The 18877-nt window shown below is 47.0% G+C and overlaps 2 protein-coding genes across 2 annotated transcripts; one reads left to right on the top strand and one right to left on the bottom strand.

Moving 5' to 3' along the window:
- The first annotated feature begins 4240 nt into the window (after positions 1-4240).
- Positions 4241-6256, top strand: sowahd (sosondowah ankyrin repeat domain family d). The gene has a single exon (XM_072505843.1). It carries the CDS (start codon positions 4471-4473, stop codon positions 5455-5457), a length of 987 nt encoding a protein of 328 aa, XP_072361944.1. The 5' UTR covers positions 4241-4470; the 3' UTR covers positions 5458-6256.
- A 5025-nt stretch (positions 6257-11281) lies between these two features.
- On the bottom strand, positions 11282-11966 carry LOC140421259 (small ribosomal subunit protein eS7-like). The gene is given in 2 exon segments (XM_072505841.1): positions 11282-11642; positions 11644-11966. Coding segments are annotated over 2 exon segments (570 nt in total). The 5' UTR covers positions 11904-11966; the 3' UTR covers positions 11282-11332.
- Between the last annotated feature and the right edge of the window lie 6911 nt (positions 11967-18877).

The following is an 18877-nucleotide window of genomic DNA, read 5'->3' as shown; positions in this document are numbered from 1 at the left end:
TCAACCGGGTTGGGGGGCTCTTTACCCCCCCCCCCCCTTGATGACTAGCCATTTCCTTTTTCAATCCAGCTCCTCACCCGGTTCCCACGTAGCTGTATCCCCCCCAGGCGGCGCCCCCCCACCCCGACCCCCCCCTTCCATACCAGCCCCCCTTCTCCCCAGCAGCAGCAACCCAGTTAAACCCCCCCGCCCCGCTAGATCCCAAGCTAGCGTAATTGCACCCCCCATGTTGCTCCCAGAAGTCAGCAAACTCTGGCCGACCTCGGCTTCCCCCCGTGACCTCGGCTCACACTGTGCGAGGCCCCCTCCTTCCTGCTTCCCTGTTCCCGCCATGATTACTATAGCACGGGAACAAAGCCCGCGCCTCCCTTTTGGCCCCGCCCCCAATGGCCGGCACCCTCAGCTCCTCATCTTCCCTCACCCCCTCCCCCACGACATGGGGAAGAGAGAGAAGTTACAGGGTTGCAGGTTTAACAACTTGGGAAGTCCTCTCTTCCCCCTTTTCCCCCCTTCATCCCACAAATTCACCCCCCCCACTTTTGTCCCAAACGTTCTTTTTCTGGCCCGCTCACTCCAGCTTCTCCTCAACAATAAATGTCCACGCCTCATCTGCCGTTTCGAAGTAGTGGTGTTTCCCTAGATGTGTGACCCACAGTCTTGCCGGTTGCAGCATTCCGAATTTGACCTTCCTTTTATGCAACACCGCCTTGGCCCGATTAAAGCTTGCCCTCCTTCTCGCCACCTCCGCACTCCAATCTTGATATACGCGGATCACCGCATTCTCCCACCTACTGCTCCGAGTTTTCTTTGCCCATCTGAGGACCATCTCTCTGTCCTTATATCGGAGAAATCTCACCACTATTGCTCGAGGAATTTCTCCAGCCCTCGGTCTTCGTGCCATAACCCGATAGGCTCCCTCCACCTCCAGCGGACCCGTCGGGGCCTCCGATCCCATTAACGAGTGCAGCATCGTGCTCACATATGCCCCAACGCCCGCCCCTTTTGCACCTTCGGGAAGACCAAGAATCCTTAGGTTCTTCCTCTCGCATTATTCTCCAGCACCTCCAGCCTTTCCACACATCTTTTGTGTTGTGCCTCGTGGATCTCCGTTTACACCACCAGGCCCTGTATGTCGTCCTCATTCTCAGCAGCCTTTGCCTTCACGACCCGAAGCCCCTGTTCCTGGGACTTTTTCTCCTCCTTTAGCCCCTCAATCGCTTGTAATATCGGGGCCAACAGCTCCTTCTTCATCTCCTTTTTGAGTTCATCTATGCAACGCCGCAGGAACTCTTGTTGGTCAGGGCCCCATATTAAACTGCCTCCTTCCGACGCCATCTTGCTTTGTGCTTGCCTTCCTGGCCGCTGCTCTAGAGGATCCACCGCAATCCGGCTACTTTCTCTCTTTTTTCCATCCGTGTCCAGGGGGGATTCCCTTCTGGATTACCGCACAGTGTTATTTGCCGTTAAAATTGCCGATGGGGCTCCTATTAAGAGCCCAAAAGTCCGTTCCACTGGGAACTGCCGAAACGTGCGACTCAGCTGGTCATCGCCGCACCCGGAAGTCATAACTGGGGTTTATTGACTGCACATAACACTCCACACATATCAGTCTGAGAATGGTGTGCACCACAGCTTGGGTCCGGGTTCCCTACAAGGCTCCGCTTCTGCCAATTTGCTTTGGCCAGTGTGGAAATGGTTGAGGAGTGCCCAATGTTGGCCTGGCAGGTTGAAGCCGGGCAGGTGATCTATGGAATCTGTGATGAGGAAGTGGTTTTTAATGGTGAAGTGTTGGTTCCATTCCTGCTGCCACAGGGCTTTTTGCTGTTGTTCCTAGACACGGTGGTCTCAGCCATACAGGCAGGCAGATTGGTAAGGTCCTTGTATTGCGGGCAGGTTTAGGTTGATCCCATGGCAAACTGGAGGAACAACATCTTATCTTCCGATTAGACACATTACAGTCCCCTGGACTCAACATTAAATTCCATAACTTTAGGCTATGAACTTTCCCCTCCACCTTGACTCTCCCTTTTCTGTGTTCAGTTCCCCTTGACTTGTCCCAACATAACCCACCCCTCCTCCACAGGGCACTGTCCCTTGTTCAGTTTTGCACCAACAGCACTGACCTCTGTTTTCCTATGAACACATTCTGCTAACCTACCTTTGCCACTATTAACACTGTTTCTATGTTAAAGTTTGAGCATCTGCACCCCACGAAGAGCCAGCAAGTTTGCTGAGGAGGTTGTTTTGCGTTTTGATCTTTGTTGCTGTCATGCTCAATGTTTTTTGTATGTCAGTGTTTGGTCAAGGATAAAACGGGATGTTGTTCGTGATTCAGTCTCTTGCCAATCAAGGAAATGTTGACTTTCCTCTTGATGCTGGCATTGTGGAGATGGAATATACTTGAAACTGTTTTCTTTCTGCTGGGTTGACAGTGTCATGCCTTACAGTAATTGGCCAGCTTTGCAACATTGGTGTTTAGTGTTACCTCTAGTTTAGAAAATGTCTGAGTCTGAGGGTCATAGCTGATATCGTCAGCGATGATGACCTTCCGAGACAGGGTTGGAGGCAGATCGTTTTTAGAGAGATTGGAAAGGGTTGGGGCTAGAACAAATCCCCGGAAAGCCTGTCGAACTCCAGGCGCTTGTTTCGTCACCCATGTGCACCCTGAACTGTTTGTTTCAGAGTAGTAGTTCGATTGTGTCAGTAATGAGACATTCTAAGACCTTGCAGCCTTAAAAACCTTAAATCAATGCCTTAAAGACCTTTAAAATGAATATTCTCCCTGCCAGCTTTCTCCCCGCATTCCTCAAGAATTAGATGAATCTCCCATTGTGCTACAACTCTTGTGTACAGGCCATACATACTCAAAGAGCAACGGTATAATCCCCTCCCCAACTCACCCCCTCCCTGCCTCCCGCCGCACTACCACTGATTTAGAATGATGGGGAATAATTGATGAGTCGAACATTGGTAGATGTTGGAATTTAAATTGTACTTGATAGTTTGGTGCTAGTTCTGGCTATAGGTGTTTCATAAAGAAACGCGTACTCAGGTGAGAACACTTGACATTTGGACCAGTTATACTGAAACTACCAGTCTTACACTGCTATGTGTGGAGTGTGATGGGCAGTCAATAAACCTGTTATGTTGCCTCAGCTTTGAGTTGTCTTCAGTTGGGTTCTAATTCCTTAATGCCACTTTTACAATTGTTAATTCCTAAAATTGCTTTATTCCAATAAAATAGTGGCAATAATAACAATTATAATCTTTTTATTGTCACAAGTATGAAGTTACTGTGAAAAGCCCCTAGTCGTCACATTCCGGCACCTGTTCGGGTAAGCTGGTATGGGAATTGGACCTGCCCTGCTGGCCTTGTTCTGCATTGGAAAAAAAGCTGTCTAGCCCACTGAGCTAAACCAGCCCTTACAATTGAACCTTTACATCCTTCAACCCCACAAATTTTCTCTCCTTCACTGATGATGCGGACTTATATTGGTGTAGGATTGATGTGGTAATGTTAGTTGGTAGCATTCTCGCCCGGGGAAATGCTGCACTGCTGAAGGTGTGTCTTCCGGCATCATGAAGACTGTCCCCTGACTAAATTCAGCGGGAGGGCTCAGAGATCTCCATTTAGTCACTGCCGAAGCTATTGCCTGGCTCGGCGCTGGCTGCACACGCCCAGAAATATAAATTACAATATAAAAGACGCTACAGAATTTGTGTAATGCAATTTTTCTTTTTCATTCTCCCTTTTGTCCTTTCTCTAACTTGTGAACATTGAGGATCTGCATGACAAATAACAAGTAAATTGCTGCAAATGATTGGAATGGGAATGCTGGACATCCCAAGGCACCAGAGAACGTGACATTGTCCAGTTACTTTATTTCATTACTGTACCAGCAAAGCTTCTGAACTTTCAATGTGATTTTCTTCGAAATTGAAGAATCTGATGGTTCCCATGACCTGTTGCTGGTGCAGTGGAGATTTATTTTAAACTTGCTCCCTGATGGGGACAACTGCACGCGTGTGTGTTTGTTCGGGTGGGGGATTTAAAAAAAAAGCATATTTGAGAAATTTCTATTCTGCTTTTTGTAACCGAAGGCGTGGAAGAAAACTCGTGACTGAGTTCCACTTTAATAGTCGACGCAGCAGATTATTTGAAATCTATTTATTAACACCGGGTAACTTCTGAAGGCAAGTTAGCAGATGGGGAAGGGGAGGGGAGGAGCAGTGAAACACTCGTCTGCATTGAGACCAGGTGCAGGTGCTGTGTGTGTGTGAGGTTAGGGGCATTCCGAGTGCCGGACTGGAGTTAGTGGGTTGGGTGTAAACATTATCGATAATGCAGCAAGGAAATTCCACGGGGGCGTGGTACATAAAGGGCACGAGTTAGGACACAGCAGCACTGCTGGTTTCTCTATCAGTTCATCTCCGAGCGTGGACTTTGCTCCCAGGAAGAAGGAGTCCAGGATGTTTGAGAAACTGGGGGAGATGAGCCACAGCCGCTTCCTGGTGGCGGCCGGTCCCGGTGCCCCATACCGGCCGGCGGGAGACCCGCCCCCCGGCCCGGAATACGGCGGGAACCTCGCTCCAGCCAAGGACTGCGGCGCGGTGAGCTACGGCGCCGTGCTGGAGGATGTGAACCGCCTGTCCCACCTCCTGGGCCGCTTCCTGGAGACGGCGGAAAATTCGGAACGGTGCAATTTCGGCGCAAACCCGGCGGAGGGCTGCGGGGCTCCGGGGGGGACATCCCCGGGCAGGAGCAGAGGGGCCGCGGCTCCCACGGGCTCCGGCCGCTCGCTCAGGAAGCGGGAGAGCCGCCGGCGGGAGAGCGGCGCAAGTGCGGCGGAAGCGGCCTCGCCGGGCGGGTCCGAGGAGGCCGCAGCCCCGGGGCTGGCGCTGGAGCCCCGGGAACACCAGTGGATGCTGGCGGCGGCGGCCGGGGACTGGGCCGCGATGGAGGAGCTGCTGCTGCTGGAGCCCGGCCTGCTCAACAAGAGGGACTTTATCAGCGGCCTTACCGCCACCCACTGGCTGGCCAAGCAGGGCAAGGACCAGGCGCTCCTCGAACTGCTCCGCCTGGCGGACAGCCGGCACTGGGCACTCGACCTGAACGCCAGGGCGGGCGGCGGGGGGTACACCGCCCTGCACCTCGCCGCCATGCAGGGCCACCCCATGGTCATCAAGTTGCTGGTGGGAGCCTTCAGCGCCGACGTGGACATCCGCGACTACCGCGGCCGCAAAGCCTGGCAGTACCTGGGCAGCCAGGTACCCAGCCAACTCCGGCAGCTGGCAGGCATGGAAGAAGCACTGCCCCCTAGGCAAACCCCCCCGCCAACCACCCAGCACCAAGTGCACAACCCGGCCAAAAAACCTGACTTCTCCATCATCACCTCACTACACCGATTCTTCAAACCGTCCTCCTGGTACAGGAAGAAAACACAAGCTGGCCTCTAATACAACCCCTTCAACAGCAACAGACTGGAGCCCTGGCTGGTCAGACTCTGGCTGGTCAAACCCTGGCTGGTCAAAACTCTGGCTGGTCAGACCCTGCAGGGTCAAAGACTTGGAGGGTCAGACTCTGCAGGGTCAAACCCTAGGAGGGTCAACTGCAATTGGGTCACATGAATCACCAAGGCGCCTTCTCCTTTTAAAGAAAGACTTTCCCCAAATCTTTTTCCAATCTGTTCCTCTAGATTTTGGGACGTTTTTCATTTCAGTTGTTCGCCTTAAAGGAAATGTCCTCTCTTTCAAACGGCCAATGAATGTATCTTTTGTTTTGACATGTTACATGTGCAATATGTTAATTTATAATCTCTCGGGTGTCTGTTGTGGAGATGTAACTGGAGTTTAGGAATCGCATATCGCTGTGTTGCTCTTTGAACCGAAAGATCATCAGAAAAAGTTCGGTTTGATAACGTGTGTGTATACTGTGCTTGTGTATTATATGCATATGTCGGTGCGTGATAACATCCGAATCAGATGTGATTGAACCGACGATAAGGGCGTAAGATTATTAATTCCTTTTTGACCAACATAATCTGAGCATGCATTATCGCTCTCCTTTTCAAAACTTGGTTCGTTGTTGTACAAGGAGGGTGTGGATTTAAACATATTCTTCCTCCTTTTTTGAGACCGGTTAGTACTGTGGAAATAATGTCTGATCTTTTATGTAATTTGTATTAAAATCAGCAGGTCAATAAAATTAATCAGGTACCGAGGTCTAAAATTAATCCGGTACCGAGGTCAAAAGATATCAGATATTGTGTAGTGTTTTCTTTTTAAGTGAGTCGCAAACTTGAATTTGTCTTCATGGTAATGCTTAAAACTCTAACTTTCTCAGTGTGCAGGTCGTTACTTATTTTCAACATTTGTGAGAAACTGCAGTGTCTTCATTCAAATCAGCTAGGTCGTTACTTATTTTCAACATTTGTGAGAAACTGCAGTGTCTTCATTCAAATCAGCTATGTTTAGACGTCTGCTACAATGGCTATTCCACAGCCTTTTGCCATGAATTTTGATTTCAGACCGTAACCATAGTCTAGTCTCTTTGTACCTTTTTAGAACAGGGCTGGAGTCTTCCAGTGTCTGAGGGGGTGGGGAATGGCTTGAACTTTGGGTGTAATTTTGGTAAGGGAGCACCGGTGCATGTTTCCAAAATCTTCTATTTTAAATGCAGACCTCCCTGCATGTTCAGTTTCCCCCGGTATTCCCACACTCTCGTCTTTCTCCGTGTGTTTCCTGTGCCTTTTCACCAGCCTCGCTAGTTTCAAGCTGTTTTGTTTCGTTATTGCCGATAGACCGTCTTGCGGCAATAATCTTTTCGTTTCTTGCTTTTCTATTGAGCAATTTACAGGCTATTGAACCCATTAACCACCCACATCCCTAATCTGTCCTGTTTCTACCCCTGCCAAGTGGCTTGCTTAACTTGCAGTTTTCAATTCTGATGAAATTGCCTTTGCTTCTTCCACATCTGGAAGGACCTGCTGCATATTCCAGCATTCTTTTAAACTGTTTCTTCAGAACAATGTGTGTGTGTGTGTACACCAATTTCGTTCAGTAAATGTTGTTTTCACAAGTAGTTTAAAGTAGGGGGGAGATGATTTGAATATCTGAAGCAAATTGCTCAAGTGTTTGTTAATTATCATTGCGAATGGACAACATTTTAGAATATTTTAACACATTTTTTCAAGAATTTGTACTTTTGTTGTGATAAAATATAGATTTCTTTGTGTGACTGATTTACCTCAATGAATGTATTTGTTAGCATTCATCGTAATACAACAGGGGTATTTTTACGCAAATTATTGTTACGCAAGGGGCTGGTTTAGCATGGTGGGCTAAATAGCTGGCTTGTAATGTAGAACAAGGCAGCAGCGCCGGTTCAATTCCTGTACTGGCCTCCCTGAACAAGCGCCAGAATGTGGCGACTAGGGGCTTTTCACAGTAACTTAATTGAAGCCTACTTGTGACAAGCGATTATTTTTGGACTATTGAAATGAAAAGCACTTGTCACAAGTAGGTTTCAATGAAGTTACTGTGAAAAGCCCCAAGTCGCCACATTCCAGCACCTGTTCGGGGAGGCTGGTACGGGAATTGAACCGTGCTGCTGGCCTGCCTTGATCTGTTTAAAAGCCAGTTAACCGGCCCCCATGTGTGCTAAACCGGCCCCCAGTATTACAATGCCATGCAGGATGTTACTCAAATACTATTACAATGCCATGCAGGATGTTACTCAAATACTATTACAATGCCATGCAGGATGTTACTTAAATACTATTACAATGCCATGCAGGATGTTACTCAAATACTACTACAATGCCATGCAGGATGTTACTCAAATACTATTACAATGCCATGCAGGATGTTACTCAAATACTATTACAATGCCAGCTGTATTTTCGATCTGGACAAGTAGTTGTAATTGAAGTAATAACTGAATGACTTTAAACGGCTTAAACTGTCCACCGATCTGGATCTGGTTCTTGGGTGTACCAGTTTTACCAGGAGTAGGTTCACGAAGATGTCTTCCTCCTTCCCTGTCCCTCTCTACACCAGGTGCATGTAGATCAGGTGTGTGGGATTGAAGTGCAATCAAAATTGTCATAAAGTTTGTTAAGAAACTAAAAAAGGTGTGCAGCGTAAAGCATGGCCCACAGGGTCGCAAAAAGGCGTACCAGTCAACCAGTGTAAACAACGGTTGCATGGGACTGCTACATGCAACACCCAGGTCCCCAAGATTGGCTTTGAAACTGTGGGCAGCTAACATTATTAAGGATTAACTCTCATACACCAAACCCATTTGGCCCGACTCCTTGAGTCTCATCACACCCCACTTCATCCGGTTTGCAGCTGCCCCGCCCCATACCACAGACATCAGACTAACACAGCCCTGTAAGAACATTTAAACACAGGCAGCAGACTTCAGAATTACCCACATCAGCCGCGACCCATATCCTAGACACATCTGACCCCCCCCCCCCCCCCCCCAGTAACAAGAAAAGAAAAGTTGCATAGCAAGACATGAACATATCAATTCAACATAATACAGAACTTTGTACAATGGGTTCCTCCCGCACATATTGACTTTCCCATATGTTTATGTATTTCCTTTCTCAAGTTCCCCTAGGAAAAAAAACCTTCCCCGCCCACCCTTCTACTCCCCCCCTCCCCCCCCTGGGTTGCTGCTACTGCTGACCGACCTCCATCTAACGCTCCGTGAGATAGTCTAGGAACGGTTGCCACCGCCTGAAGAACCCCTGTGCAGACCCTCTCAAGGCAAATTTTATCCTCTCCAGTTTGATGAACCCTGCCATGTCGTTTATCCAGGCTTCCACACTGGGGGGGGCTTCGCATCTTTCCACATTAGCAAGGTCCTCCGCCAGGCTACCAGGGACGCAAAGGCCAGGATACCGGCCTCTTTCGCCTCCTGCACTCCCGGCTCGTCCGCCACTTCAAATAGTGCTAGCCCCCAACTTGGCTTGACCTGGACTTTGACCACCTCAGACATAGCCCTTGCAGCACCCCTCCAGAACCCATCCAGTGCCGGGCATGACCAGAACATATGGATGTGGTTTGCCGGGATTCCTGAGCACCTCCCACATCTGTCCTCCACCCCAAAGAACCTACTCAGCCTCGCCCCTGTCATATGCGCTCTGTGAATAACCTTAAACTGTATCAGGCTGAGCCTGGCACACGAGGAAGAGGAATTAACCCTACTTAGGGCATCAGCCCACAGACCCTCTTCACTGTGACAACTTTCAAGATCTCCCTGCTGAGTTTCCACTGCCTTCTCTTGTAACTGTTCAAAACCAAATTTCGTGTCTGTGTCACTCTCTCACTCTCTCATATGGACTGATAGCTAGTCAAACAATGTTGTCCCGAATGACAATAGATCTTAAGTGGACCACCCTGGCTGAACAGCGGCATCCTGTTTATTCCCATTAAGTCTGAATTGGATATGGTAACTCAGGCTTTGAGTATATCCCTCGGACTCTGCTGGCAGCAGTCTTTTCCTTCAGTTTGTTTAACCCCTAAATTGCCTGCTACATTTTGGACCTTATTTCTGGACCAAATTTCTAATATCACCCTATCAATACACTAGGGTCCAAATCACCTAAACTAAGCTGATATGAGTTTTAATTGGGGAGGGAGGCCAGCAGGGAGTTTAGAAAATTCATATCATCCTGTTGAGAGTATGAATGTTGACCATGACAACCGGGGTGTTCACCAGTGAGCCACAGACAATAACATATCGACCAATGAGGTTGGTTATAATCTGAGAAGAGGAAAACAGAACTTTCCTGTTAATTAGAATCGCTGTACCCTTGGCCCTGCCATCAAACCCAGAATAGAAAGCCTGCCCCATCCACCCCTTGCACATTCTGGTCTGATCCCAGACACGCAAGTGGGTCTCCTGCAAAAAGACCACATCGGAGTTTGAAGCTCTTGAGGTGAACCAATGTCCTTGACCTCTTCATTGGGCCGTTCAAACTCCTAACGTTTCAGGTCACGAAATGGAATATCGTGACCTGGCTTATCGAATTGGGTCTGGCCTGCGGGATTCAAAGGCTGATACAGGTCGATGGCTAGGAGTCTCTATCGGGTAGCGATCGCTGGAGTCAAACTTACGGTTGCTGGTCGATGGTTCTTACGAAGGTTGCGAGCAGGAGAAGAAGGGAGAGAAGGGTCGATCTGAACTTGGCCCCTATTTTTATAGTTCCCGGGGGCTTCCCGCCTCTCGGGGCGGACCTTGACCCTGGTCCCAAGTGATTGGACTTGTTCCCAATCACTGGGTTCGATATGCTCCAATAATGAGGCGATTCCTTGATCGGGGGGTGGTCGTTCACCTTTCTTTGTCTCGGCCACTGCTGGCGCCGAGAGGTCTGGACCGGCATTCAATTGCTAATATGTTGCAATTGTTCCCGGGGATAGCCAATTAAACTGCAGATGTCTGTGTTGATGTGCTGCTAATGGCCGCAGGTATCGATCTGGGCCGACTTCCACAGAGCCGAATACGCTGTTCTGTCTGCAGCTGTCCGTTTGTGCCCTGTTGGCTGCTTTTCCCATCAGCCTTTTCGGTTAACCATTTTACATCGGGTTTTGGCCGATAAACAAACTCCTGAGTTAGCAGGGAGACTCCCAACTGGAGAAAGGGAGAAATAGATTAAAATGACAAAATACTAAAACCCCATTTCGCTTGCGCATCCCACCAGTTACTAAATGTTGAACAATGACATTGAAAAAAACGAAAGGAAGCCACATACATATTAATATTTATATATTGCAAACTCTACTTAGTCAGTGACCTGGGGGCGGGATTGAATCCGGGCCCTTAGAGCCATGAGGCAGCAGTGTTAACCACTGCACCACCGTGCTGTCCCAATATATTTTTAAAAATAAATTTAGAATACCCAATCAATTTTTTCCAATTAAGGGGCAATTTAGCGTGGCCAATCCACCTACCCTGCACATCTTTGGGTTGTGGGGGTGAAACCCACGCAAACACTGGGAGAATGGGCAAACTCCACAGGGACAGTGACCCAGACTTGAACCTGGGACCTCGGCACCGTGAGGCAGTAGAGCTAACCCACTGCGCCACCGTGCTGCCCTCCGCCCCAATATATTGATACAACGAACAAAACCCCATAAAGTATTGAACCCCAATTCTAATCAAAGACTATAAAAACTTAACCCCGACAAGGAAAAACATGAAATACAAACAATACAACATGCCCATCGACAGAGCCAAAATACAAATTACAACACACCCAATTTGTGCTTTTTTTTAATGACCAATTGTTTTTTTTAAATTTAAGCCATTCTGAACAATTTACAGTTGGAACTCTGGGAATTCATATACAACATCTTTGCCAGTTAGTTTCTTGTAGACAGCAGAAAATGTATCCACTTTGTGTTCTACATTGTTCTGTTGTGCCTTGTCCAAATGAACTTTGATAAGCCTTGTACCGTCCAGTTTCACACGAATTCTCTTGCCCACAATTTCACTCGGGACAACCAAGTCTTCAAGAATAGCATCATGCACAGCAGTCAACGTACGGCTTCTGGGACGCTTCTGCTTGTTCTTGTTTCTACTTTTCCTGGTCGGTTTTGGCAGAATTCTCCTCTGTGCAATGAAGACTGAATTTCTTTTCAAGCTCTCGAACAAGTCGCACCTGGATCTTCTGAAAAGACTTCAGTTGGGTTACTGGCACAAAGATAATGATTGCTTTTCTGCCACTGCCAACTTCAATTTCCTTAGCAGCTGTAATGTTCAGCTCCCGTAACTGAGCCTTCAGGTCGGAGTTCATTTCTAGCTCCAGAAGAGCCTGGGAAATGCCAGATTCGAATTCGTCCGGCTTTTCGCCATTAGGCTTCACGATTTTGGCGCTGCTGCTGAACATGGCCCGTCTCTAAATGAAGAGCGGCCGTGGAAAGAGCCCAATTTGTGCTTTTTAACAAACTGACGGCACTAAAGAGACCTGCTGATGTTTTCAGTGTTCTGTATGTTTAGTCTAATCATTGATTGAAGTGGTTTACATCTCCAAACCCACCCAGTGAGATAACATATTCAGCCTGCCTTCAGGCTGATTGAAGGAGTGCACACACCTAAGGCATGGTGTTCCGATCCAGATCACGAGGGAGTTCTATTTCTGCACAGCCACTGGGCAGAGGGAGTCAAATTTAATTAAAAACAGAAACCAAACTGATTAAGAGTCCATTCGACACCACTGAGACAGCCTGTAGCAAAATCTGAATTCATAACAGTGCTCCTTTTGCATTGGTGTGGAAACAAATGTATCGGAGTGAAACGGGCAGTAAATCATTTATTGTAAACTCCATTATTACCTTCACTCTGCACAACCACTAATTTTGTGTCCAGGAATGCGAACACGTCTGTACTTATAATGATCAGCTGCCAATAAGTATTTTGCAGACATAGTTAGATAATAAATAATTAACTGGTAATGGTCATTATTTTAGGGTTTTTTTCCTCTTTATTTTCTCCCATTTAAAAAAAAAAGTATTTTATTACAAACATGTATCAAAACAGGTTACAGCGAATAAACACCCTGGGAAACATCTTTCCCAACAATCAACTATATAGTCTGTACAGATTTTTCCCCTTTTTCACCCCACGACAAACTGCCCCTCAAATACGGTCACAAATATCCCCCACCTTTCCTCAAACACCCCTGAAGAGCTCCGTAACTCATACTTTATCTTCTCTAATCGCAGGAAAGTCGTGCAGATCACCCAACCAAGCATCTACCCCCGGTGCCGATGCCTCACCCAGCCAAGCCACTACCCCCGGTGGCAATGCCATTTTCTCTCCTGGTATACGCTGAATGTATTGAAACATTGCTGATTCCATCGTTGGCTACATGCCCCAACTGCCTACTTCTCATGTACAGATAGGTTCAATCGAGGCATTCAATAGAGCATTGCATGCGTACTTGTATAGAAACAATGTGCAGGGGAACAGGGAAAAGGCAGTAGAATTGCACTGTCATGATGCTCCTTTGGAGAGCCGGTTCATACACAATGCGGCAAATGGCCTCCTACTGCGCCATAACAATTCTGTGATACTGCTAAGGGCGTTGACAACAAGAGTTAACACTGCTCTGCAAGCAAGTCAAAACTGTTCTGATCTAAATGTGCACATAGATACTCTGGACAGAGATTGCTCAAGGCAGCTAATATTCCGAGTCTGGGTGACTCTTTGTCAAAGCTTCGACAAAGAGTCACCCAGACTCAAAACGTTAACTCCCTTTTCTCTCCACAGATGCTGTCAGACCTGCTGAGATTGTCCAGTATTGTCCTGTTTTTGTTTCACATTCCAGCATCTGCAGTAATTTGCTTTTATCTATAGAGATTGCTCAAGAGTCAGAGCCCTGACTGATTTTTCCCGACTGGTGCCCTGGTTGAGATTCGCCAACTCAGCCATAGGCTGCAGAGTGGGGATTAAACCTGGGCATGTGCTGCTCAATGAATGACTTGCTGACCCATGGAACTAACTGAGTGTTGGTGAAATGAATCCTTGTTTTTCTTGTTCTCAGTGGCCCCCTTCACACAGGAAAGAAAGGGAGGACAATGGTTTGGGAATACCCAATCTTCTGTTTTGCTGAGGAATAATGTCAATTGGACACTAAAGGCCTAATGGCACAGTTTGAAGTAGGACTAGGGTTGCCAACCCTCCAGGATTGGCCTGGAGTATCCACAAATTGAAGATTTATCTCCAGGACACTGCTGTGCGCAACTTTGGAGATCAATCATCGGGATAATTTAAGATATCAACAACAACAGCTTGCTTCTATCATTCTCCTTCATAATTTCTCCTTGTCAGATATAAAATATTGAATATGGGGGGGGGGGGGGAGGCTGTTTGACTGTCAGACAAGCATCAACCAATTGGCTACTGAGTCCTTTTTGCTTTCCTATTGGCATAGGAAGACACTGCATCCCGATGAAGGATTTATTGGCTGACCAATAGCTGGGGTCGTGATGAAGACATTTAATCACAATTGGAAACCTGAAGTAGTCGTGGTGTCCTCTCTTAACCCACATGACCATGAATAAATGTAACTGGGCAGTCACCTGATTGCTGCTTATGGACAAATTGCCTGTCTCATTAAATCTGCACAACAGAAATTGGAAATCAGATGGGCTCTTGCATGATTGTTGCCAGGATAAAATGAGGAAATTAACTGATTGGATTGCTCTGCACAGATTAACAGTGCAGATTACAAGGGGGTTTCGCTGCTGCACAGTTACCGGGCGGCAGGAATCAAATTTCATTCAAAAACAGAAACCAAACTGATTAAGAATCCAGTTGACACCAAGCCAGTAGACACCTGTAGCAAATGCACATTTATAACAGTGCTCCGTTAGCATTGGTATGGACGCAAATGTGTCAATGTGAAACTGGCAGTACAACCACATTGTAAATCAGTTATTGGAAACTCCATTGTGATTTATTACCATCATTTTTCGACAGCAATAAATTATTACTTGGCATGGCCTCGCTGGACCAAATAGCCCCTTTATGAGCACAACGACTCTGTAACAATCACTCCACAATAGTAAAATATTTTAAAGCACATCAATAAAAAAAAGGGAAGACTGGGATGGGAATACAACCATTCAGGGATAGACCGCACCTGGAGTATTGTGCACAGTTTTGGTCACCTTATTTGAAGAAAGATGTAGTGGCATTGGAGGCAGTTCAGAGGAGATTCACTAGGTTGATTCCAGAGATGAGGGGTTGTCTGATAAAGAGAGATTGAGCAGTTTAGGCCTCTACTTTCCAGAGTTTTGAAGAATGAGGGGAGATCAAATTGAGGTATATAGGATGATAAAAGGTAAAGTAGACATGGAGCTATGCTTCCTCTTGTGGGGCATTCTAGGAGAGGTCATAGTCTCAGGATACTAGGTAGCAAATTTAAAACAGAGATGAGGAGAAATTACTTCTCCCAAAGGGTTGTGAATCTGTGGAGTTCACTACCCGAGAGTATGGTGGATGCTGGGACAGTGAGTAAATTTAAGAAGGACTGAGACAGATTTTTAAATTAGTAATCATAGAATCCCTACAGTGCAGAAAGAGGCCATTCAGCCCATCAAGTCCTCACCGGCCCTTGCTCCAAAAGATCTCCCTACCTGGGCCCAAACCCCCGCTCCTATCCCCATAGGGGCCAGTCAAGGACAGTAGTGGGAAGTTGTGCTTGGAGTCCGAGGAGATAGGAGAGGTGCTAAATTAATATTTTTCGTCAGTATTCACACAGGAAAAAGACAATGTTGTCGAGGAGAATACTGAGATTCAGGCTACTAGACTAGAAGGGCTTGAGGTTCATAAGGAGGAGGTGTTAGCAATTCTGGAAAGTGTGAAAATAGATAAGTCACCTGGGCCGGATGGGATTTATCCTAGGATTCTCTGGGAAGCCAGGGAGGAGATTGCTGAGCCTTTTGCTTTGATCTTTAAGTCATCTTTGTCTACAGGAATAGTGCCAGAAGACTGGAGGATAGCAAATGCTGTCCCCTTGTTCAAGAAGGGGAGTAGAGACAACCCCGGTAACTATAGACCAGTGAGCCTTACTTCTGTTGTGGGCAAAATCTTGGAAAGGTTTGTAAGAGATAGGATATATAATCATCTGGAAAGGAATAATTTGATTAGAGATAGTCAACACGTTTTTGTGAAGGGTAAGGCGTGCCTCACAAACCTTATTGAGTTCTTTGAGAAAGTGACCAAACAGGTGGAGGAGGGTAAAGCAGTTGATGTCGTGTATATGGATTTCAGTAAAGCATTTGATAAGGTTCCCCACGGTAGGCTACTGCAGAAAATACAGAGGCATGGGATTCAGGGTGATTTAGCAGTTTGGATCAGAAATTGGCTAGCTGGAAGAAGACAAAGGGTGGTGGTTGATGGGAAATGTTCAGACTGGAGTCCAGTTACTAGTGGTGTACCACAAGGATCTGTTTTGGGGCCACTGCTGTTTGTCATTTTTATAAATGAGCTGGAGGAGGGTGTAGAAGGGTGGGTGAATAAATTTGCAGATGACACTAAAGTCGGTGGAGTTGTGGACCGTGTGGAAGGATGTTACAAGTTACAGAGGGACCTAGATAAGCTGCAGCGCTGGGCTGAGAGGTGGCAAATGTAGTTTAATGCAGAAAAGTGTGAGGTGATTCATTTTGGAAGGAAAACAGGAAGACAGAGTACTGGGCTAATGGTAAGATTCTTGGCAGTGTGAATGAGCAGAGAGATCTCGGTGTCCATGTACATAGATCCATGAAAGTTGCCACCCAGGTTGAGAGGGTTGTTAAGAAGGCGTACGGTGTGTTAGCTTTTATTGGTAGAGGGATTGAGTTTAGGAGCCATGAGGTCATGTTGCAGCTGTACAAAACTCTGGTGTGGCCGCATTTGGAGTATTGCGTGCAATTCTGGTCGCCGCATTACAGGAAGGATGTGGAAGCATTGGAAAGGGTGCAGAGGAGATTTACCAGAATGTTGCCTGGTATGGAGGGAAAATCTTATGAGGAAAGGCTGAGGGACTTGAGGCTGTTTTCATTAGAGAGAAGAAGGTTAAGAGATGACTTAATTGAGGCATACAAGATGATCAGAGGATTGGATAGGGTGGACAGTGAAAGCCTTTTTCCTCGGATGGTGATGTCTAGCATGAGGGGACATAGCTTTAAATTGAGGGGAGATAGATATAGGACAGATGTCAGAGATAGGTTTCTTTACTCAGAGTAGTAAGGGCGTGGAATGCCCTGCCTGCAACAGTAGTGGACTCACCAACACTAAGGACATTCAAATGGTCATTGGATAGACGTATGGACGATAAGGGAATAGTGTAGATGGGCTTTAGAGTGGTTTCACAGGTCGGCGCAACATCGAGGGCCGAAGGGCCTGTACTGCGCTGTAATGTTCTATGTTCTATGTTCTATAACCTCACCTAACCTTTGCGCAATATTAGCATGTCCAATTCGTCTAACCGGAGAACCTGGAGGATACCCACACAGACATGGGGAGAAAGTGTGAAGTCCGCATAGTCACCTGAAGTCAGAATCGAACCTGGGTTCTTGGCGCTATGAGGCAGTAGTGCTAACCACTGTGCCGCCCTAATGGGTTGAAGGGTTACAGAAAACGGGAAGGACGGTGGGAGTTGAGGCCATGATGAGATCAACCATGATCGTGCTGAATGGTGGAGCAGGCTCAAGAGGCTAAATTGCCGGGCTGCAAGGTGGCACAGTGGTTAGCACTGCTGTCTCACGGCGGCGAGGTCCCAGGTACGATCCCGGTCCTGGGTCACTGTCCGAGTGTAGTATTAATGGGATGGTCAAAGCATCTTCCATTGTAAAGACTGATGAAAAATATCTCTTTAACTCCTCTGCCATTTCCTTGTTCCCCATAACTTATCTCCCAGGTTCATTTTACAAAATAAATTTAGAGTACCCAATTTTTTTCCAAATAAGGGGCAATTTAGCATAGCCAATCCACCTATCCTGCACATCTTTGGGTTGTGGGGGCGAAACCCACGCAAACACTGCACTGTAAATTCTATGACAAATTCTATGAAACACGGGGAGAATGTGCAAACTCCACACGAACAAGTAGGCTTACATTAATACTGCAATGAAGTTACTGTGGAAAGCCCCTAGTCGCCACATTCCGGCACCGATTTGGGTACACTGAGGGAGAATTCAGAATGTCCAATTCACCTAACAGCAAGACTTTTGGGACTTGTGGGAAGAAACCGGAACACCCGGAGGAAACCCACGCAGACACGGGGAGAACAAGCAGATTCCACACAGGCAGTGACCCAAGCCGGGAATCTAACCTGGGATCCTGGCGCTGTGAAGCGACAGTGCTAACCACTGTGCTACCGTGGCTGCCCAAAAAGGAGAATGTCAGGAGTGGGATTTGAACTCACCCCCCTCAAAAGGGATCAGAAATCACCAGGCTTAAACAAGGCAAGGAAACACACTCAAGTCTGGCGCCTGAGACCTCTCGGCCATCCTGACAAGTTGAATCTTTGGGGCTATCACTGACTTTTGCCTCCTTTTATGCTTTTTCATTCAACTCAATACTCTCCTTAACGTTCTTGGTTAGCCATGGTTGATTTATCCGTCTCTTAGAATCTTTCTTCCTCAGGCGGCATGGTGGTGTAGTGGTTAGCACTGCTGCCTCATGGCACTGAGGACCTGGGTTCAATCCCGGCCCCCGGTCACTGTCCCTGTGGAATTTGCACATTCTCCCCGTGTCTGCGTGGGTCTCATTCCGACAATCCAAAGATGTGCAGGTTAGGTGGATTGGCCATGCTAAATTGCCCCTTAATTGGAAACATTTTAAATATATATATATATAAAATTGGGTACTCTAAACTTAAAAAAAAGAATCTTTCTTCCTCACTGGGATATATTTTTGCTGAGAGTCATGAATTTACCTCCTTAAGTGTCTGTCCCTGCTTGTTTACTGTCTTTCCTGCTAATCTATCCGCCCAGCCCACTTTAGCTAATCCTATCCTCACTTCATTGCAATTCCCTTTATTTAAGTTAAACACAGTTGTTTCTGAACCCAGTTTCTCACTCTCAAACTAAATCTTAAATTCTTTTTTAAAATTTAGAATACCCAATTATTTTTTTCCAATTAAGGGGCAATTTAGTGTGGCCAATCCACCTACCCTGCACATCTTTGGGTTGTGGAGGTGAAACCCACGCAAACACAGAGAGAATGTGCAAACTCCACACGGACAGTGACCCAGAGCCGGGATCGAACCTGGGACCTTGGCACCGTGAGACAGCACTGCTAACCACTGCGTCACCATGCTGCCCCTAAATCTTAAATTCGATCATGTTATGATCACTACTTCCAAGGGGATCT

Source organism: Scyliorhinus torazame, chromosome 5 (genome assembly GCF_047496885.1).
Source record: "Scyliorhinus torazame isolate Kashiwa2021f chromosome 5, sScyTor2.1, whole genome shotgun sequence".
NCBI lineage: Eukaryota > Metazoa > Chordata > Chondrichthyes > Carcharhiniformes > Scyliorhinidae > Scyliorhinus > Scyliorhinus torazame.
This window is presented reverse-complemented; position numbering and strand designations above follow the sequence as displayed.

Coding starts and splice junctions, on each gene's coding strand:
- sowahd (XM_072505843.1), top strand. CDS start 4,471: ATGTTTGAGAAACTGGGGGAGATGAGCCACAGCCGCTTCCTGGTGGCG.